Genomic DNA, 20,746 nt, shown 5'->3' with positions numbered 1-20,746 from the left:
TGCCTGTCACACACCCAGCTTCGAGCTGCGGAGCGTGAGCAGCGCTCTGCTCTCCCTTCTGCTTTTGCTCCAGGTGTTTCTGGCACTGGTTTACCCTGCACCCAGCTAACACAGGTGACTGCTGAAATGCCAGGCTGCACAACAACAGTGGCTTCCTACAGACTGGAAGAGATACCCAGACCAACAAACTCCCCAGAACAGCAGCAGCTGAATTCAGAACATGTTCCTTAGGGCTTTTTCCAATTGGATTTTGGAAACCTCTGAGGAAAGAAATTCCAATTTTATCTCCAACCTCTTTCTATTCTGATTTACCTGCATACTGATTTTTTTTTTCCCTTACATTCAGGTAGACCCACAGAGGTCTTGACATTTCTTATTGTTAAAGTATATGGTATTTCCATCCATGTTACATTAAGAATGTTTTCTTGCAGGTCATCCACAAACACTTCTACTTGAAAAGAGTGGAGATCATGGCTCAGTGTGAGGAGTGGATTGCAGACATACAGCAGTACAGCAGTGACAAGCGGGTAGGCAGGACCATGTCCCATCATGCAGCAGCTCTGAAGGTGAGACATTTATAACAAATCTGTTTCTCAGTTGTCAAGACATGAAATGTGTGTGCATTCCCCTTGTGACTACAAGTTGGATTTTCCTCTAGCATCTGTCCTGCCTGTTTTCTCTGTGAGTATTTGTATAGGCTACAGTGACCCCAAGATGAGCCAGGTGCCGATACCACCAAGGTGATGGATTTGATCCTCTGTGGGCCATTCAGAGTTGGACTTGATGATCCTTGTGGGTTACTTCCAACTCAGTGTATTCTGTGATAATGGCTTTTTTGCTCACTCTGAGGGTGAGTGGAGGTTAATGATGAATTGTATTGCAACCAATTCCTTGCCAGAAAACAAGTTCTTGGAGTAGACAAGCAGTTGATAATCTGTGGTCTGCTACAATCAGTTTTACCCTGTGTTAACTTCAATCAAGTTCTAACCATTATAAATATTTTCTGCCTTCCTAGTCAAGTATTGCCATTTGTGTATTTTGTGACTACACAGACAACAGTCTATATTGTTCTTAATATTTGAGGTTTTATTTCCCCTGAGGTGTAAACCCCAAATTTTTGAAGGCTTCTTTTTTCTATTGCCAGACTTCCTTTCTTTCACCAGTGTGACTGGTCTTCAAAATGAAGTTACTGTGATCAGTATACAAATCTCTGCATATCAGTCTCTGTGACAGATCTCATCGTGTGTTTTTTATAAATTTGTTTTGACAGTATGACCTTCCAAGTCTAGGCCATCTGTGACCCACAAACAGATACAACTCAACTGCAAATATAATGCTGTAGCATTTATAGTGATGCACTTGTTGGCTGCCGTTCTGTTGACTGCCTTTAATTTGTCCCTAGCAGCTCTTGCTAATTATTCTGTCACTAAAATGAAAGTACCAGTCCTGGTATGTAGGGGAGAAGTTAATCCAGATCTTGAATCATACATTTAAACCTTTCCTAGCTACTTCTCTTTTTGCCTTATAGTGTCTAACCTTGAGGAAAGTGTTGTGTTAACTGTGGCCGTATTTGTTTTTGTACATCCAGCGTCACACAGCTCAGCTGCGGGAAGAACTTCTGAAACTTCCCTGTCCTGAAGGATTGGATCCAGACACTGATGACTCCCCAGAAAAGTGCAGTGCCACAACAAGCTCAGAAGAGACCATGTCGCACGACCAGGTTAAACCCAGCAGTAGTAAAGATGTCCCCACTGATTTCAAGTCATGAGTTGCATTGACATGGACTTTGTAGACACAACGGCTTTGAAGCACAAGCCAAATATGTCAATATTTGTATGTAAGAAGTTAATTATGTAATAGGTAATGAAATTGAAACTATACTATGCCCTTAAGGATATACAGTTTAATTAAAAATGATCTTTTATTTACCTGTACAAGAGTGTAAACTTTTTTGTGCTTTTATTTTTCAATTGTGAGAACCACTGATTGGTATGTTTAAAAAGTTATGTATACAAAAAATGGATAAATCACTGATATATAAGGGAAACTACCTTAGGAAAGAATGTTTACTGAATGTTTATTATTTTTTTTTTACTTGTAGAGTGAGGGCGGTTGTAACAAAGAATATATATTGGTCATTCTTACAGCTACTATTTAAAGTCAGAAAATTTTCACTGAATTTGATAGATTTTACGTTTGGCCATATATTCATGCTCATATTTGATTCTAAAGAAAACCTCCTGTATACTTCAATAAACGTTAAATGGACATGATCCCTCTTTTATGATTTACTGGTACATTTTTTAAATAAACTGCCGTAGAATACATTCTAGCTGAAGACTTGCACTTGTATGACTGAATTCATTACAGTCAACATGCTTAATTTTATGCTTACTAAATCTAAAATGCAGATTAAATAAATGCACATGGTTTTACCTCATGCCAAATTTGGACTTCTGAATTAGTTGAGTTTTTTGGCTATTTTATGCAAACAAACAGTATTCTAAATTTCTTAAGGGCTATTCTGGATCAAATTCTTTGCTGTATTGAAATGTCTGATTCTTACATACTCAGCTGTACTCTTACATACTGACATGCCACACAGGACTCTGATGTTCTGTAGTTCCTACTGTGTAGACTTATTTCCAGTTTTATACTTGCAGCCACAGATCCCTAACTAAAAGGGTAAGGAGTTTGCTTGATTTAATAATCAAGTCTCACTTTTAACATAATATACGTTGCTATCATTGTTATTAATTTTTGAGCAGTCCTTGAAGGACTAAAAAGTTAATACTGGTATTACCTCAGACTAATGATCTGTTGTATGATAAATACTATAAATCAGGCAAAATCAAAAGTTTTTTGTTTTCTGTTTGTTCTTTGTTTATAAGTATCACGCTGGAATTTTTTCACCTTTTGTTTTACAATGTATTATTTCTAATCATTAAAAATGGCACCAACTGAGGTTGTGTTCTTATGCTGATGGTTAACAGTTAGTTCTAACAGTCCTGACTGAAGAGCAGTTTTTGTGTTCTGATGATGTGTTGTGTTAATCCAAGACCTGTTCTGATTGTACATACCTCTCAAAATACCAGCTTGGCTACATCTGTGGAACTTCAGGGGTCCTTAGTCAAAGAGCAAAACAAGCAGCCCTGTGCCAGAATTGCTGGTAAATACATGAAACAAAGAGCTTATGCAACATAATCCAAGGGTTAGAACTTCATCAGCATTAAAATAGCCTTGCATTTTTCCAGATGGGTATTTACTTACCTTCTATTACTGTACAAAATGACTGTGATACTCCTGTAAAGGCTCCAAAAGCAAAATTACCCACTGACTTCCAATTATATTGTTAGCAGTTTCCATTAGAGCTCTTCATTTGCTGCCTGCCTACAGGAGCACAGTCTTTTTATAAAATCCTGGTACTTGTACCAAAACCAAATGTTTTGAACATGAAGATCCTCTTTAAATGTCAAGACTTTTTTCTTTACCATTAAAACACAAGACTGAAACAAAAAGTACCCATTTTGCATTGATTTGACATGAGGAAGGTGGTTAACGTGATTGTACCTTTATCTCCAGTGTGTATTTACGGTTTCATAGCAATGCTAATGTGAAGTCACTGCTGCTTAATTAAGCAGATGTAAACAGCTGCATGGGATATTAAACTCTAATTTGCATCTACATACCAATTATCCTTTTTTTGCTCTAACATGAGCTAGAATGGTATTGTACCAAATTAATGCAGAGATTCAATCCTTAATAACTTGCAACTGTGTTACAGTCTCGTAAGTAAACTGTGAATTGGCAACAAATACAAAATACACATTTTTAGGTTTTTAAATACACAAGGTAGCTATGCTACTTGGCAGTAACATCACAGTAAATAAATCCTACAAGGTGGTAGATTCATCTCATATCATTTCATGAAAGTGAATAGAAACCTGTACAGATTGATCACAGTTTCTAACCAACCATCCATTCAGGTCCTGTGTTTTTAACTATTAAGCTGATTTTGTATAAAATGTTTTAAAATTCAACAAAGTTATTTTCCAAAGTGCAGAGGGCAGCAAGCTGCTAGTTAGAACATTATGGAATTTTACTCCATGTTGTTTGGTGCTGCCTTTGGCCCAGGATTGACTGTTTACACTACAGTTCTGCAGGGTAGTGTGGGATGTTACCAGCCATTGCAATTGCTGTAGCCACTCTGCCAGAGGAAGAGTGAGGCACCACAGAGTAAGGCAGGAGTGTTTCCTGGTGTTTCACAGACAATGCCAAGCTTTTCTGACTGGTGCAGCCCCAGTGTCTACAGAAGAGGAAGCAGCTGGGCAATCCATGAGACCTTATGCTCCATGAGAGCAAAGCCCTTGTTCCACTGACTGAGGCACAGGAAAAACTGTTCTGTTCTGCAGCTGTAGCCACAGCACTCTCCATGAACAGACAGCAGTGATACCCCTGCAGGGTCTGATGGTTTCCTCTGGAATTTCCACTGGGTAAAAGATGTGCATAAATGTATGGATTAATGCTCCTCTGTAATTCTGCCACTCCTATACAGGAAGAAACAAATATGACAATCTAGAAAAAAAGAAAAAGTAACAAAGAATTTGAAACATAAAAGCTGTAAACAACTTTCAAGTTTCACTCCAGTAATTACATGTTAAATGTTTAGGTAAAAGCAGAATAAAATATGTGTGACTATAGATTGACTGGATTTGCAGTGACCTGTGTGGCATTGTTGGTTGGGCTTTGTTACTGTTTTTCTTCTGTGAATCTTTTCCATCAGCTCAAGGTAGATACTGTGCACCTCTGCCTGCCAGGTGAGGAGACTCCTGCAGCCACAGGTAAAATCCTGCTGACACAGGTAAGGCACTGGGCTGTTAATCACTTCCATGGAGCTTCAGTGTGAGTGTGCCAGTGCTGTGCTTGGATGTTCTCTTTAGCAGCAGTGGAGCATCTATTCTTTGCTTTAAAAGAAAAAAGAAAAAAAAAAAAAGAGCTCCCGTACAATACAGGAAATGTACCATACTGTTTTTGATGTCTCTGTCAAATAGGACATTCAGTTTCTGGCAGGATCACATTGTTAAGAAAACACGACTACAAAATGGTCTTTTTTTCCAGCTATTTCCCCAAAATGTTTCTGGTGGCACTTTAGGAAATGTTCTGGTTTATATCCTGAGGAAAACAACTTGATAAGCAAACAGCCATGTTATTAATTTGTCTTGTAAACCCATTAATACCTGAACACAAACTCAGCTGACTTAAATTTAAGCCAGGACTGTACGATGTTATTCTGATCTGTGAAGGAGAATCATTTAGGCTTAGATTTTTAGTTCCATGCTGCCTTTGTATTAGTGTGAATTACAGGTGTTTCCTTTTCTATTTCTCCAGAAACCAGTCACCACCAAAACTCACCTTGGACTGCCAGCTCTCTTTACAGAAAACAGAAAAGCATTTTACTAAAGAGAGGAGACAGATTTTCAATTTTTTCTTGCCATAAGGAACAAGTACAAGGTGCAGAGGGTATTTCAGATCTATTTCTCAGCTTTTTGTACCAACATAGGTACTTTTCTATCCACGAGTAAATGCATCCAGTCTGGCAATTACTTGTCATGAAAATGTTTTTTGAGCTGGATTTTTCTTTTCCTCCATAGACGGTGATAGCATTTGTAGGAAAAACTGGGTGTTCATATCACAACAATGAGCATTCTGAAACACACTGAGCTGAGTGGGGGTAAAATTAAGCTCATAATTGCTAAAATGAATCACAGGTAAAAACATTTTAATTCTCCAGAAATGTGGTTGCTGCCATTGTTTTATTGTCCTAGACCATTAATGCAGAAAATGCATTATCTACTCATTGAATTACTACAGCAGAGCTCCCAAATAATCTCACCACTCTTTCTGTTTAATAGAGGTTCAGAGAACAAATCCCAAACCACAGTTCTCTGTCTTGGTTGAGAAAGTTCTGCATATTGTGACCTGTCATCTCTGCAGGCTGCAATCTCTTCTGGTCTTCTTGCCTCAGAGCCCAGCTTTTGGCTCTCAAAAATAACTTTGTCCACTTAGTTCTTCAGGTGTATTAATGCAACTTAACCTTTTGCATTGAGTACAAATGTGAAAAATGAAAACAAACTGAAAATCTCTTGATAAAAAAAAATTTCTGTTTGCTATCTGTAAATATTCTGTGTTGCTTCATTAAGGATTTTCTTATTTACCAGGAGAGCAAATGGGAAAAGTAAAACTTGGGGGAGGGGATTCCATCTTTTCTGTTTTCATTAAGGTATTTAAAGAAGCATGTGATTCAGAAACAGAATACCAACAGAAAATGTCTTACAATCTACACCTAAACAATGGATTGGAGGTCTCCAGAAGTCCTGTTCTCTCACCTTGAAATTCTTAGTTTTCAGCCATAGAAAACCTCCCATACCTAAATTAGGAATAAGCACATAAATGCAAACTTCCAGAACTTTTTCAATCAAAATTTCTTCATTCCAGAGTTTTCAGTAATAAACTTATTTCTACGAGTATTTCAAGCAGCTCATAAGAAGGTGGCCTTAACTAGATTCTGGTGCAGCACAATTCCAGGCTTGGACTGTGGCAGGAGGGGTACCAGTGTGGTTAATTCAGGTTGTGACAAGGCCACCATCATCACATATGCACAACCAGCCCAGCCAAGTACCAGCATTCCCACATCAGGGAATCCAGGGTGCCAGGTCCCTGTGCACAAAGGCTGGGAATGGTCTGCAGGATGTGAGTCCCTGCCTCCATCCTGGCTGTAGCTATAGTTCAGGCTGTCCTGACAACCTTGCAGCTGTTTGCTGGCAAAGTTCTGTGGCAGTGAGTCTACAGGGAATGGAGGTGACATGGCACACCAAAGCCTAACAGCAGCAGGATTGCTGGAAAGGAAATGCTGTGCTTGCCACCAGGACCCATCTTCTCAGCTACCAAATAGTCACACTGCAAATCTCAACTGTATTTTGAGGCAGTTTCAACCAGAGAAACTCGATGTGATAGATAAAATTCACAGAGGCTGGCCTCCAGCAAAGCAGCAGTCACAAGACAAATCATGCGACCATCTGGCCGGCTGAATTTTTACACAGCATGTGGGATTCTGGCAAAGTCCCAGAGCATTACAGAAACCTCAGACTAGGGAAAAAAGTCACATTATCAGATTCAGGTCTACACATCTCCCAGTTGCCACATGGTCTCTAAAGTGTGCAGGCTTGTCACACAGACACTGAAACACTGCTCCAGTACAGGTCCCTGGGAGACTTCAGCATCAGCAGCATGAAGAGCCTGATAGACACCACCTGATCCATCTGACAGAACAGGGAAAACCAGGTGGAAGTTACATCCCACTGTTGATTTAGCTCCATAAAAATTTCACTCTAGTTAAAGAAAATGAAACATGATACACTCAGACACAAACAATGGCTGTTGATGAGAGCAAATGGTGACTGAAGCAAAGGTAAGGGAAAGAACAAAATATCCTTTTGTGTCTGCACTGCCCACGGATGTGTTAAACCTCCTTTCACTTGTTTCTAGCTCTCCCTCCAAGGAAATCATTCATGTTAGAAAACAAATAGCCAGATGAGCAGCAACACACAGCAGGGAACTGAACATCAATAACTTGTATTGGAGGAAAAGCCAAGCCATTTGAACAAAGAATGGGAGAACTAGTACCTGGCTCCTGATAAACAACTGTGTTAAGTCAGGAAAGACAGTTCAGTCTTGAAGAGTTCTCAAGAGCCTGTACTGGTAACAGAAGTCAATGAGGGACAATGCTGAAATGTCTAGATTGCATATAGAGAACTTCAGTAGAATGCTAAATTCAATGCATGTCTAATGTAAGACTTGGATTAATCATCTGAATAAAGACAACACAGTTAAAACGTTTGTTGTGATACTGCTGTCTTCCTGAAAATGTTAGTATGATTTGTGTATTTTTAATCACTACTTTAAATACATTTTTGCTTAACCTGCAAATGCCTTTGCAAATGCACACAATGCAACAGCAAGTTATTTTCCATTGCCAAGTGTGCCCTCAAAGACAGTTGTCCAATCAATGTCACTAAGGACAAGCCATAACTGTAAATTCATCTAGATTTCATTTTTCCCCAATTGTTCATTTTGCACATTTCAACACACTGAAAGGCACCAAGGCTCTACTGAGGCAGCAAAACAGTGCTCAGTGCCCAGCATCCATCACAGCCTGGGATTAAATGTCCAAAAGTGAAGTGTAGTTGATCTGTCATATAGAAATTATTCATTCTCAAATATTACATCTTGTGACTGATACAAAGTCTCCATGAAGATTAAATTGCCACTGTTCACCTCAAACTTTGCTTTCTTTTTAGAAAAAATATTTTGATTTTGATTTTGTTCCAAAAGGGCCCTGGAAAAAAACAAAAACGCTTCTGTTTACATTTTTCCTGAAATAAGTTTTTCTGTAGTTGAAGAGCTTTTGCCTTAACGGCCTTTGGGTTTTAGTTCAGTTAACATATGTAAAGAAAATATTTCAGAGTTCTTATTCAGCATCTTCTCATCTTAGTTTAGGCCTTGGTATATCACTTGTTATTTATTTGATATCTAAGGAAAAATACAGCTCTGAAGCTAAAGGAAATGTTTCAAGTGTCATTTTAGGTATGTATCAGAAAAGATGGTTTGCTCCATGCTTTCCTGTTAAAATACTAATTCACTATTCATATGACCATTCTGTATTTTAAGTTCTCTGCCCAAAGTCAACTGTGTTAAAAATCATAGGAATGGTGAGCAGGAGGGGCAGCCAATCATCCTTTAGCCTGCTCTTCCCCAAACTTAGCGTGTGACTTCCTTGAGGACTTTGACTCCTGATGGAATATGTGATCCAAGTCCCCTGCCATCACAACAATTTAGGCTCTGTGCTTCAAGCTGATTTCTTTCTCCCTTTTGCCTCAGCATTTATAGCTTCCTTCAGTTACAAGACATAATTTCTACATTTTCATTTACTCACAGCCAAAATAATTTTACAATAACTAAAGAAAATAAGAAGGAGGAAAATTGACCATAGGTCATGTTTCACTTTTAAAAGGTTGGCCATTTCCAAGTTATGTCATACTTGCAGTAAAACCATTAATCATCATAAACTCATTTTGTCTAAAAGCAGAGGTAATACCTTTTGTCCATGTAAATCACTTCATTGCCATGACAGAATGATGTCAGAGAATCGAAATAGGTGTTATAATAAATTTTCCTTTTGGAACATTCTTTACCACTAAAGGTTATGGGGGGCAGGGGGAGGCGAGAGAGGGGACATGATGTCAGCTGCTAAAGAGTAGAATTTGATTTTAATTTTCATTAAAGAAACCTAAATATGCTGTTGACACAGACACAGTCTACAGGCTAAGAAAATATACACACAGCTTTAAAATTGTGCAGTAAGCACCTAAAACCTTTCTAGAATAAAAATCAAGCTCCAGCTAATAGTTTGTTAAAGATGATTAAAATAATAATTACTACTGCAGGTTTTCATTTCTTACATTTTTAAAACCAAATTTTTGAAATTCAGGGCTTCACATTCACCATTTATACAAACGTATATAGTTGAACACATAAATTCTTCAAATTGAAATTAGCTTAGCATCTAATTTGGCTGTGTGCATAAGAATCCTCAAACAATGAAGCAGTAGTGCAGTAGGGAAATAGAATTTTATTTCTCCTCCTGCAAAAGCAAATAGCTTTGTCTGAATTACAGCCTGTACCTTAACCAAAATTCAGCTATTTTCTGAAATCCTGCAGCAGCCTGGTAGAACAAATATATGTATATATGGCACCATGGAAAATGGAAGGATTGGGACTAAACCTAAAAGTCAAATTATTCTCCATTTCTCTCTGTAAGACTTCAAGTCAAGGTTTGGAAGAAATTACCAATTTTGGTTTGACTCAAGCCTTTTTTTTTTTTTCTTTTGTATTCCTTTGGAGAAAACATGAAAAACAAACTGGGAAAATGTTGAAATAATCTGTTTCCCACTGCTTTAATCCACCCCCTTGCTGTAGCCATGGTATGTATAATGAGGCAGAGCAGCTCTCTTTGCACATAACTGATCTAATCCAAGGGGTGCAACAGCCCACACAGAACAGCTCAATGAAAAAGCAAGTCCCTTCCAAAGCATCCATTTCCTATACAAATAAATGGAAAGCTGGATAGCCCCCCAGTATTTATCCAGCTCTTACAATGGGTGTCACAGGGCTGAGGCTCTTTCAGATTCCCAATCAGCAACCTGGCATTAGGTTTTGGTACACGAGACTTTTATATCTTAACTTAGATATTAGACATCCTGCAGAAACAAATATCATACAGAACACCTACCTCAGGCAAAGGAGAATTAACACTCAAAAATATGGATTTGTTCATTGTTTGTTCCTTTTCATGTTCAAATTATACTTCAACACCTGACTCCAAAGGAGAAGCAATTTTGTTGGGGCAGTTTATTTCTGTAAAATGTAAATTTCTGTCCAATGTTAAGCACAATGGTTAACATGAATATTTTAATTATCCATTTCATTTATTTCAATTATCCTGAAGCACAGCACACAGCCCTGTGTTTAAGGAAACTGATGTGATTTATTACAAAAGGACAGTTTCTTGGTGAATTCAACCTAAGTCTTTTATCAGTCATGTTTGTTAGTTTTTATTCAGCTTGTTTAGCTCACCAATTTAAATTCTTCTCGATGGGCTTTGAAATACATTTTTGGGGTAGGGCATATAATTAGCATGACCTTGCACTAGGAAAACCTCAGTACACAGTATAGGGGAAGAAAACCAAGACCAAAACAGAAATTAAACCTAAACAAACAAACCCCCCCTCCAGAACCAAAAACCAAAAAAACACCAAACCAAAAAAGTATCACCAGTAAAGCCTCCTAAACACACACAGAAAATAAGCAAAAATCTTTCTTTTTCCATTCTTCTGCATACTTTCAATCCTACTTCCTCCCAAATCAAACATCAAAATAAAAACCAACCACCTCAGAGACAAAAAAAAAAAAAAAAAAAATTCTTTTTCCTTATTCTTTCTGTTCTTACCCTCACAAAGGGAGATTGTATTTCCATAGTTGTACTTGTATGCAAGCCCACTGATCATGACAGGAAAGCAAAATCAAATGAATTAACCCTGCCTTATTCTGACAGGTATGACACAGTCTGTGTGCTTCTGATGAGCTGCAATAATTTCTCATATACTGGGTGACAGAAATAGATCAAAGTGCAGTATCAAGGGGTTAATCTATAGCTGCATACTGTTTTCCTGGCATCTTGGAGGATGCCACCTTAAATGAGAACAACCCTTGGAAGCCATCAGTCAGGAGCTGGGTAGTGTAATCCATACTGCTGACTCTCAAGAGACTCAAAATAGAATCAGATCCAGAAAAAATTGACTCAATTATGAATTCCTCTCACTAAACTATTTTAAACTCAAGCACTGCATTCTCAAGTGCTGTTTCCCTGCATGAGTCCCTTTATCAGTTCACAGATTTTTCCCATTCATTTATCTTTCCCTCACTGCAAAAACTACTATCAACTTTTCCAAAGTTTACACTGTTCTTTCCCTTCTATATTCTCCCTGCTCATGCAATGCTTGACTTCTGTCTTCCAAAAAATGTTCTCTTCTGGTAATGCAAGGCCCATCACTCCAGGCTATTTAATTAGTGTTTAGGACTTAACTTGTATTTGGATGCCCAATTCTTTTAACTCAAACAGTATTTTCTAGATTAACAGTAAAATCTTCACCATTTTTTCCTCAAATGGCCCCCTAAATGTGTTCAATTTTATTATTTTTCAAGCTTTTCACCTTTCTGCCTCTTTTAAGAAGAAAATATAAAATGCAATTCAGTAACTAAAACAACAGTTCAATTCAGTGATATGTTAATGTCACATTTAGATGGGAATGACAGTGATAACATACAAGAAGAGAAATGCATGCATATTCTCCATATTGCATTCACTTCAGGAGCAGACTGCAGCTGTCAACTTTGTGTTTACTTCAAGAAACTGAGTAGTCAAACTTCTGTACTCCTTGATATTGATAAAGATAGTACGGGCTTTAAAGTAATGCTGAGGCCTCTTATCCTCGAAAGCCATGCTAAAAGCTGACAAATTAAACCTGTCAGCTATGGACATATTAAATTCCATCTAATTCCCTCAACCTACATGCAGAAATCAATTACTTTTTTTTTTTTTAAATCCTTGTATATGTGTCTCTCTCTAATAATTTCTGCCAGGTGCACTGAAGTAAGCTAAAGAATATTAAGCAATTTACAAAACTGTTCTATGCAGCATTTGCTGAAGTAAAATTTCTCTTTTTAACATCCCAGTGACTGCACTGCAGAATTGCTCTAACCACTGCACTTACAGGTGACAACATGCTGATATCTTATTTAAATTCTGCAAGGGTACCATCTGCCCTGGTTTTGAGCTATGAGGCTGAAATTCTCTTTATTCCAAGGCAAACAGGAGGTGTTTTAGAGAAAAGGATGTAAATTTTGTGGGGGAAGAAGGAACATAGGTTTCATTTGCTTCAAAAATTCTCTTGCACTCCAAAGAAATAAAGCAGATTTCAAAAGAGTCTTGGTCAACCACTGAAACTCTTGTCCAGATGCTTAACCTCTACCAGCAGAGCTGCCAGTATTTACATGGAGGTTCTTCCCAAACATGACTCTAAGCACAAAATGCTGCTTTTAATAACCACTTTCCTAGTCAGTAACAGTAATGTATCACACCTTTTATATGTCCACTCTCTCCCACTACTCATCATCTCCTGAACAAGGCACTAGAATTTTTAATACACATGTATGGAAAGTGGTGCAGCAATGTTCATTTCCATTCCTGTTTACCCTTTCCTCCACAAACACATTCATCTGTCTTTCACACTGCATTATGGACAAACTAAAACAAAACCCTTCCAGGCTTGTCTTCAGTGCCACTTCTCAGCACTCCTCTTTTCATCCTTTTCCAGGATCTACCATGACAGCTCCTGCAATGTCCTGATTGTAAATACATGGAGGATTTGCAGCAATTTCCGTTATTGGTGTAGCATTCAGATCTTTTCATTAAAAAGATAAAATCCCACAAGATGCAGCTGTTTACACAGCTGACTTATGGAAAGATTGTTTTCTCTGCCTTTTACTACATTAGCTCTCCACAGCATCTCCAAGTGTATCTTGTAACAATTGTTCCCATCTTGAACACTGAACGGGCTCTTGTCAGAACCCCTGGTGCACTGACAATCTTAACGAGCCTGACCAGCCCCACCTGGGGCTTCCACACACATCTTCCTGTGGGCACAGGAGCATTATTTAAACCCAGCCCAGGGCTTGTAACCTTTGCCACGCCTGAGCTGTTGGTTTTTGTTTCTGCCTTAGCCATGGATTCTGTTGACCTGAACCCCTGGGCTGGCTTGACCTTGGACCTGGTGAGGTTTTTTGTAATGATCTTGATTTGACTGGGCTTTGTGATGTGTGGGTTTGCCTTGCTCATGTGCTGTGGGTCCTGGGTGTTGGGGACACTGCCCTGCCCTGCCAGCTCTGTTCCCACCATCTCCTCTCCCATCTCATCAGCCCTGAGGAGCAGCCAAAGCCTGCCAGCCCTCTACCAAGGACTGCTGCCCAAATCTTCTGTTGTGATAAAGATTTCTGGTCCCTGTTTTAATATAGGCCATTAAAAATAATAAAATTAGTTCCCAGGCAATGAGTTAGCAAAGCAGTTTTATTGCAGTGCTGAAATCAGACTTTCCCTGGAACACACAAGGTTCTTATGCTATGTTTGTACACTGAGTGGAACAGTAGCATCTATCAGAGGCACAACCCTAATATGAGTAAACAGCAACACAGCTTTGGAAATTCAAATAGAAAAGAGCCCATTCACATGAGCTTAAAAATTGCTATTTAGGTGTTTTCTATTAAAAAATGTATCTACAAATAGGAACAACTGCAATTGTTCTGTTATGTAAGCACTATATTTGTAAGCAAAATGCAAGCTGGTGGCACTGAACTGCATCGTCAAGACCAGGGAAAAAACTGTCACTGTTGTCTTCCTATGGCTTCATCCAAGTTACTCATAGCTTCAAGATTATCCTGTGCCAAGTTTCTCACATTTGAATCTATCTACAGAAATATATGTAAAATCAGTATCCTGCACCACAAGGCAATATTTGTCAGAGATAGATAGGTCTTTTGCCTCTCAACTAGTCATTTCAATAATAAGGATGAGGCTCACTTGCAAAAAAATAAAAAAACCCATAACAGAATTCAAAGGCAGATATTCTACCTGAAAAACTGTAAAATTTTCCAGCAGATATCTAACTACAATAGTGCTGGAGCATGTGCTGAAAAAAAGCCCTGCAGACTGTTGCTGCATTAGCTACATTGGCTTTGTTTAAATTTCAATTATGTTTTACTCCATTGTCTTGAAAAAGTAACAAATTACCGAAGATGTGAATTAATTCATGCCTATGAGAAAACTATGGGATATTGTGAAAACTGTGGAAGTACTGGGAGGTCATTATTTCCATGAGCTGATCCTCTCTGTGTCTCAGACTGTTTTGCTATCTTGAATTAGTTTCCTTGCTCACACATGTATTTGAATGTGTCTTGCTTTTATTTCTGGTGTGTAGATAAAGTCATTAGGATGACCAAATGATCAGAAGGGGGATATCTGGGATTTTTTTTCCAAAAAAAAAAGGAAAAAATGTCACCTCATTTGCATTTTAGTCATATTCTGCCAACAATTTTTCTATGAGTTCTTGAGCAACTGGAGTTTTCCAGAGTTTCTCTTTCTATGGTTATTTTTGGCCATGGTTGCTGCTTTTTGCTGTAGAGGGGACAAGGAAAAGCCTGGCTGGCCTCAAGTTCTTGGTGGACTCTTTCAGAAGTTCTCAATGTCACCTAGAATAATTCTTAGCATGACTTCTCCTGGGTTGAAATGTGAAGCCAGCTACAAATTGATTTAGGAATCATCCAAGTTTTGCAGTTGAAGAATAGTAACATACTTTATAATTTGCTTTAGGCTTTTCTTAGAGTAAAGCAACAAACACAAAATATTTTACACTTGACTTACACTATCACCATAGCTCTGATGCCTGAGAGAAAGTTTTGTAAATAAATATTTGAAGGAAAATCCTTTAAACATGGTTATTTCTGATTGGCTTTAATCTGCTACAATTGCTCCAAAAAAGAAAATTCTAACTCGGTCATCCATCCAAAGACTGAAGCCTTGCCCTCTCCATTAGCAATTTAAAAATATTAACTTGTTATGTAGTGAGAAAAAGGAATGCCTTTCTTAAAGAAGGTCTGTTGCAGGATTTCACAGCTGTTTCTGGGTCCAAAGGAAGCATTAAATGTGAGAGGGAAGCAGCCAGTGCTGCTGCAGCTGGGAACTGCCATGAAGATGCCCCTGTGGTAGCACTAAACTTTGATTTCATTGAAATATACAGAATTTAATGGCAACATCCAACTGTCCTTTGTAAAGGCAGGTGTGGTGAGGGTGTTTTATGGGACTAAATTCAATTTTTCCTTTTTTAAATGTAAATGAAACTGCAAGATCACAGATGATGCTACATATCTTACTCATACACCCCTATTAAGTCCTGTTGTCAATCAATGGTGTTTCAGTAAGAATATACATTCTGTTCCAAGTGGAATTAGGAAGATGCCAAAAGAAAATCATTGTCCAGTTTGCAGTCCAAGGATTTTGGCAAATCTGACTCAACAGAAAAAATAGCAAGCCTTTCTCTTTCATCTCTCCCTGTCCCATTTTCACTTTAGCTAGTATTCTTTTAGATTGTTTTTTTTTTTTTTTTTTTTTTCCCCAGGACTGTGCTAGCAACCTGTAGCAAAGCATTCCCTATGTTACAAAGTTTGGAGCATATTGATAGTGATTAGCACCACAGTCACTAAGATGGGAGACCTTACAGAGAAAATCACTGTACAGCAGAATCATCTTCCTCTTCTTCCCCAGAAAACACTAACATGAGTTATAGAAACAAATTCTGGTTTAGCTCTGCAGTTTGAAGATTTTAAGCTGCACATTTTTATTGACAAAACAAAGATTTAAATGTAAGCTGATCATGAAATAAAGGCATGGTATTAACTGAAATATGGGACAAAACTGAATTATGACAGTGGCTTGCATTCCCACTGGCAGCAGTTTAGCAGAGATGTAACAGAAAAAAAAGTGATTTGGCCTAAAGACAAAAAACCAAGAGAACTTAAGAGACAGAAAAACTTGTGAGAAGTGAACAGTTTCCAGATGTGTGTGCTGGAAGCAATAATGTTAAGGATCATGGTGCTGTGACTAAATCAGGAGTTTTGCACACAGGGGGGCTCATGAGTGTGGCCTCCAACTGATTTGTCTCAGCTGATTGCAGGCTATGACCAAACCTTTTTCTACTCTCAGGACCTTTAATGTTCCCCTCTCCCATACCCCTTACCCTCCTAAGGTTGAATTCTCTTACGTAATAATACAAAAGTTTTCATGCAGGATGAAAACCGTGACTGTTATCTTTCTCTTCTTCTCCATCCAGCTTTTTCACAAACCTAGAAAAACCTAATCTTAGAGGCAAGTTATGTCTGTTAAGTTTGGCTGAAGGATGCCAGTGCCTTCTGAGTGTCTTAACTGAGGGCAGTCACTGAGATAAGACTGCATAGACTGGTTTTCCCTAGGAAATCAAGCTCATAAGGACAGTACTAAAGGGGCTGGAGAACTTCTTTTTGTCCCCTTATGTAAAGTGCACTCTTTATTTTCAGCCACGTGTAAGACTTAGAGGTTGGTGTTATCTCATTATTAGGGTTGGTTAATGTATTTTTATGTGTCACCATCATCCAATAGGGTCTGAAGTCTACTGTCCATTTATTCAGGCAGTGAGTTTGAACACTCTTAGTCCAAGCTGCTGGCAGGACTTTTTCATGGAGGCTAAATGGCATCTTTCCAAATCAGATGCTGGCAGAGATTTTGGCTGTGCCTAGACCCATGGGACTTACTTATTTTTTTTTCGAAGTCATTAAGCAACAATAACATCTTTATGGTATCTAATGAATTGAATTTTACAACCACTGTTCTAGTAGTATGGTGATAAGATTAGTTCATACAGTCTTTTAAATTTTGTTATCATGTGCTGTATTACATTCCAACTTGTGTGTCAACAATCACTAGGCTTGACAGAGTAACAACAGGTTCTCTGCACATTCTGGGTGTAGGACCTTCCTAAATCAGGACAGGCTGTGTAGCTTAATCTAGGTCACTACCATGAATGCTATCAAGATGATAGGATACCTACTATAGTTTTTTTTTTAAGCTTGTTTTCAAAAGGTTGGAATAATGCAATAAAATCAACTGAAATATCTCTGTACACACCAAGGTAAGAAAGTTTTAATTTCTAGCAACTTTATATCAAATTCAACAAATAGTGCCAAGGAACACAGGTGACAAAGAATTGCATTTTTTGATTGCAGAGTTCAAAAGTCAGCTATTGAAATAAGCTTCTCATTTTTCTCTCCTCCATGCAACTGGTGCATGTCTGAAGCAGTTAAAAGATTCTGTATTTGGAATTTGGCTGAAGTTACTTAAAAATGTTTTTAAAATAACTATTTGGATTAGCTATTTTATGTATCAAAATCAGATATCTATTGTATAATAAACATGAAGCTTCCCTGCACTTAGGCCTATGCACTTCATTGAAGAGACAGAACACTGAATTTAGAATCTCTAATGCTCAGTCATTAAAGTAAACAGGGGACACATTCAAAACTCAGTTCATTTGTCAACCTGACAGCAGATGAAAGATTTTTGCATGCAAAATATAGGAGCATCTGGCTATCAAGGATATTTAAGACGTTACCTATTGATCTCTTTCATCTGCTTAAATTAATTCAAGATGTTAAGATGCCAAAAAATGGTGACTAAAGATCCCATGTGTATAAAGTTCAAATCCCAGTAAGGAGAAGATAATACAAATACTACAAAACCAAAGCAGCAGCAAAGCTCCCAAATAAGTGATTGAAAACCTGGAAACACCAGAAACCTGACTGCCAGGAATGGAGGACAGTATGGCTTATTAACTGAGACACACCCAAAAAATTATGACACTGTGTCAAGAAAGACTGTAAGGGAAAAAAATTATTCCAAGGAAAGGAACTAGAACAATGGGAAAAACTATTAAAAACAAAAAAGAGACAATATTGCTTACAAATATAGGCTATATGTAATTTCTCTAACAAGGACCAATAGGCTTTGTAAAACTCAGGTTTTGCCTGAAGCAGGTTCCTTTAAGTTCAGACATTTAGCAAGTAATCAATTTAAATAAGAAATGTTCAAGACCAAATTCATGGGGCCCTGAGCAACCTGGTCTAGTGGAAGGTGTCCCTGCCTGTGGCCATGGTGTTGGAATTCAATGATCTTCAAGGTCCCCTCCAACCCAAACCATTCCAAGTTAGAAACTGGAGGGCTTTACAACATAACAAAAATGTACTGCTACATTACCTTGATGACTTAGGGATAAAAGCCTTATCTTACCTTTTATTTTTAAGAGAGTGGGACAAAACTCAAGTTCCCAACATCACCTCCTTTCTTCCAGAAACAACTGCACTACAGCAAGGGCACTGTCTTTTATGGTGTGCCTTTTTTTTTTTTTTTTTTTTTTGTCTTTTTGGTAGTAGCAGAAATTTTGTAGCTTGAAAATGAGATGTAAGTAGAACTAGCTATTATTCTATGTCAGGAGCAGACAGATGACATTACAGGAGAATCCATCCACTCTAGAAGCCAGACTAAATTAAGTCCTGACCTGTAACATGCTGTGATGCTATCTAAATCTGGCTCCCTACCAGCAGTCTCAATGTCAACTCTGCAAACTAAATTTGACTATTAAAAAGTATATTTATCTAGAGAAAAGAATGAAAGCAACACACAATGGCTGCTTACATTGCTAAGTAGAAAAAGAGTAAACATTGTTTCAGAAACACCATGAAGACTGAATAATACATAACTGTAAAAAAAAAAAAAAAGACAGCAGCTGTTTCCAATGAAAGCTGAAATTCTGCCTCATCTTTCTAAGGTCATACAGGTGTCATTCCCACAATGAGACTTTTTACTCATTTTAGGGCTCTGTCTGGGTGCAGAGTGGGATTAACTGAGTTAAGCTAAAACAGCTGAGGAAGAAAAGGAGGAAAGGTTCATTTTTGTTGTTGGGTTTTTTTGAGAAGCCTTTGACTAAATGTTTTGATTTTTTTTTTTTCTAAAATCATTAAAAGTCTTAGACTGAGCAGTACTGCAACTGGGACACATAGTTCTAAATCTATTTATCAGATCACAACCACCCATGATAGATCTTGTCCCCCTTTTCCTGACAACCACTTCAGTGAAGCAGACCAGGAAAGGTCTGTACTGATAAAACCTATGCCAGCATATTCTGTGCCACGTGTATTTTATCATCATCAACTGTGAATGCAGCCATCTCATATCATGGGGATTCATGGCTCAGAGAAAAACTTCAGAGGAGACAAAATCACATAGAAAAACCTTCATCCAGAGATCATCTAGGCAAAGCCTGCAGCATCAGAAGACCACAAGTCCAAGTGGTCTGAACACTGTATGTCTTTTTTACAGGAACTTTTTACAAATGTGAAGATTCTCATGAACTCCCCTAAAACTTCCCTTTTTGACTAAACACCATCAACTCCTTTTTTTACAGGCTAGTTCATAAAGAAAATATTAACATTTGACAAAGAAAATGGGGATAACCTGAGAATTATGGATTAACAGGGAAAAAAAAAAAGAATCTTCTGGTTCCCTAATTCTTTATCCATTGTCAGAAAAACACAAACTAAAGCAAATAGACCTGTTCCTAGGGTCAAGAAATCCAAATTTGTTTCTCAGCACAGATCCTGTGATGACACATTAGCTTAAAATTTCTTCAATGCATTTATCATACTTGATTTCAGCAATTGAAAAAAATCATTAAAATGTAATGCATAAATGAAAAATGTTTCATTACTTCAAAAATAAGCTCTTGGTGGAAGAAAGCATGTATAAATATGTTCTAAACTGGATTATGTAACAAAAAAGGAAAAATTAAACAGTGTTACCAAGTTTATCTGCATTGAAGGTTGAAATGGCATGTGAGCATCCAACATGGGAATGATGAATCTATAGTTCAGCCTTAGAATTACTGCCAACTCTGAAAGAAAATTTGAATTAAAAAACCCTACATTTCAATTTACTGGGCAAGAAAAGTCAAGAGATGGCTTTACTGAGTTTAAAAAAAAAAAAAAAAATGGTCTAGACAAGAAGACCTTAGAGCACCATCAAGACACAGGTATCACCAGAGACCCAAAATATATTCCTTGGAAGTTCTAAGAAATGTTGTTTTTATTCAGGAGGGCACTTGATTATGCCTTTTTGACCTGATCTCTCCTCAGTGTGTGTGAGGGCTTATCAATTTTCAGAAGCAAATCCTGTAGGACTTCTGCCAGACATTAAGTCATATGCTCTTAGCCCAAGTGTGCTGACAAGAATTTGGCAGAAATACTAACACTCACCTGAAAAGTCCTTGTGAAAAATGCAGTGAGCAACAATTCTAGTGACTTTGTGTAAGGACAGATCACCCACTATGTCACTAAGGTTATAGAGGATAATAAGCAGGGAGAGGGGGAGAAAATCATTGCAATTTCTGGCAAAAGGATGTATTAAGTTTCCTTTCCCTTGCCCTTAGCATAAATT

The 20,746-nt window shown here is 37.9% G+C and overlaps 1 protein-coding gene and 1 long non-coding RNA gene across 9 annotated transcripts in view; one reads left to right on the top strand and one right to left on the bottom strand.

Moving 5' to 3' along the window:
- Window positions 1-2,964, top strand: part of BIRC6 (baculoviral IAP repeat containing 6) — a 171,343-nt gene extending 168,379 nt beyond the window's left edge. For 7 of the 8 annotated variants that reach the window (XM_079332311.1, XM_079332310.1, XM_079332313.1 and 4 more), the window contains 2 exons: window positions 432-566; window positions 1,589-2,273. In XM_079332311.1, coding sequence (XP_079188437.1) covers window positions 432-566; window positions 1,589-1,768 — 315 coding nt within the window. In that variant the 3' untranslated portion in view covers window positions 1,769-2,273. Of the gene's footprint in view, window positions 1-431; window positions 567-1,588 lie in introns of all 8 variants that reach the window. The other variant, XM_079332309.1, reaches the window with a different exon arrangement.
- On the bottom strand, window positions 1,647-4,839 carry LOC306816086. The gene is made up of 2 exons (XR_013777570.1): window positions 4,723-4,839; window positions 1,647-4,547 (listed from the first exon to the last, which is right to left on the bottom strand). It is a non-coding gene; the product is annotated as an uncharacterized lncRNA (long non-coding RNA).
- Window positions 4,840-20,746: the final 15,907 nt, after the last annotated feature.

This window comes from Erithacus rubecula (genome assembly GCF_903797595.1).
Source record: "Erithacus rubecula genome assembly, chromosome: 2".
Lineage (NCBI taxonomy): Eukaryota > Metazoa > Chordata > Aves > Passeriformes > Muscicapidae > Erithacus > Erithacus rubecula.
This window is presented reverse-complemented; position numbering and strand designations above follow the sequence as displayed.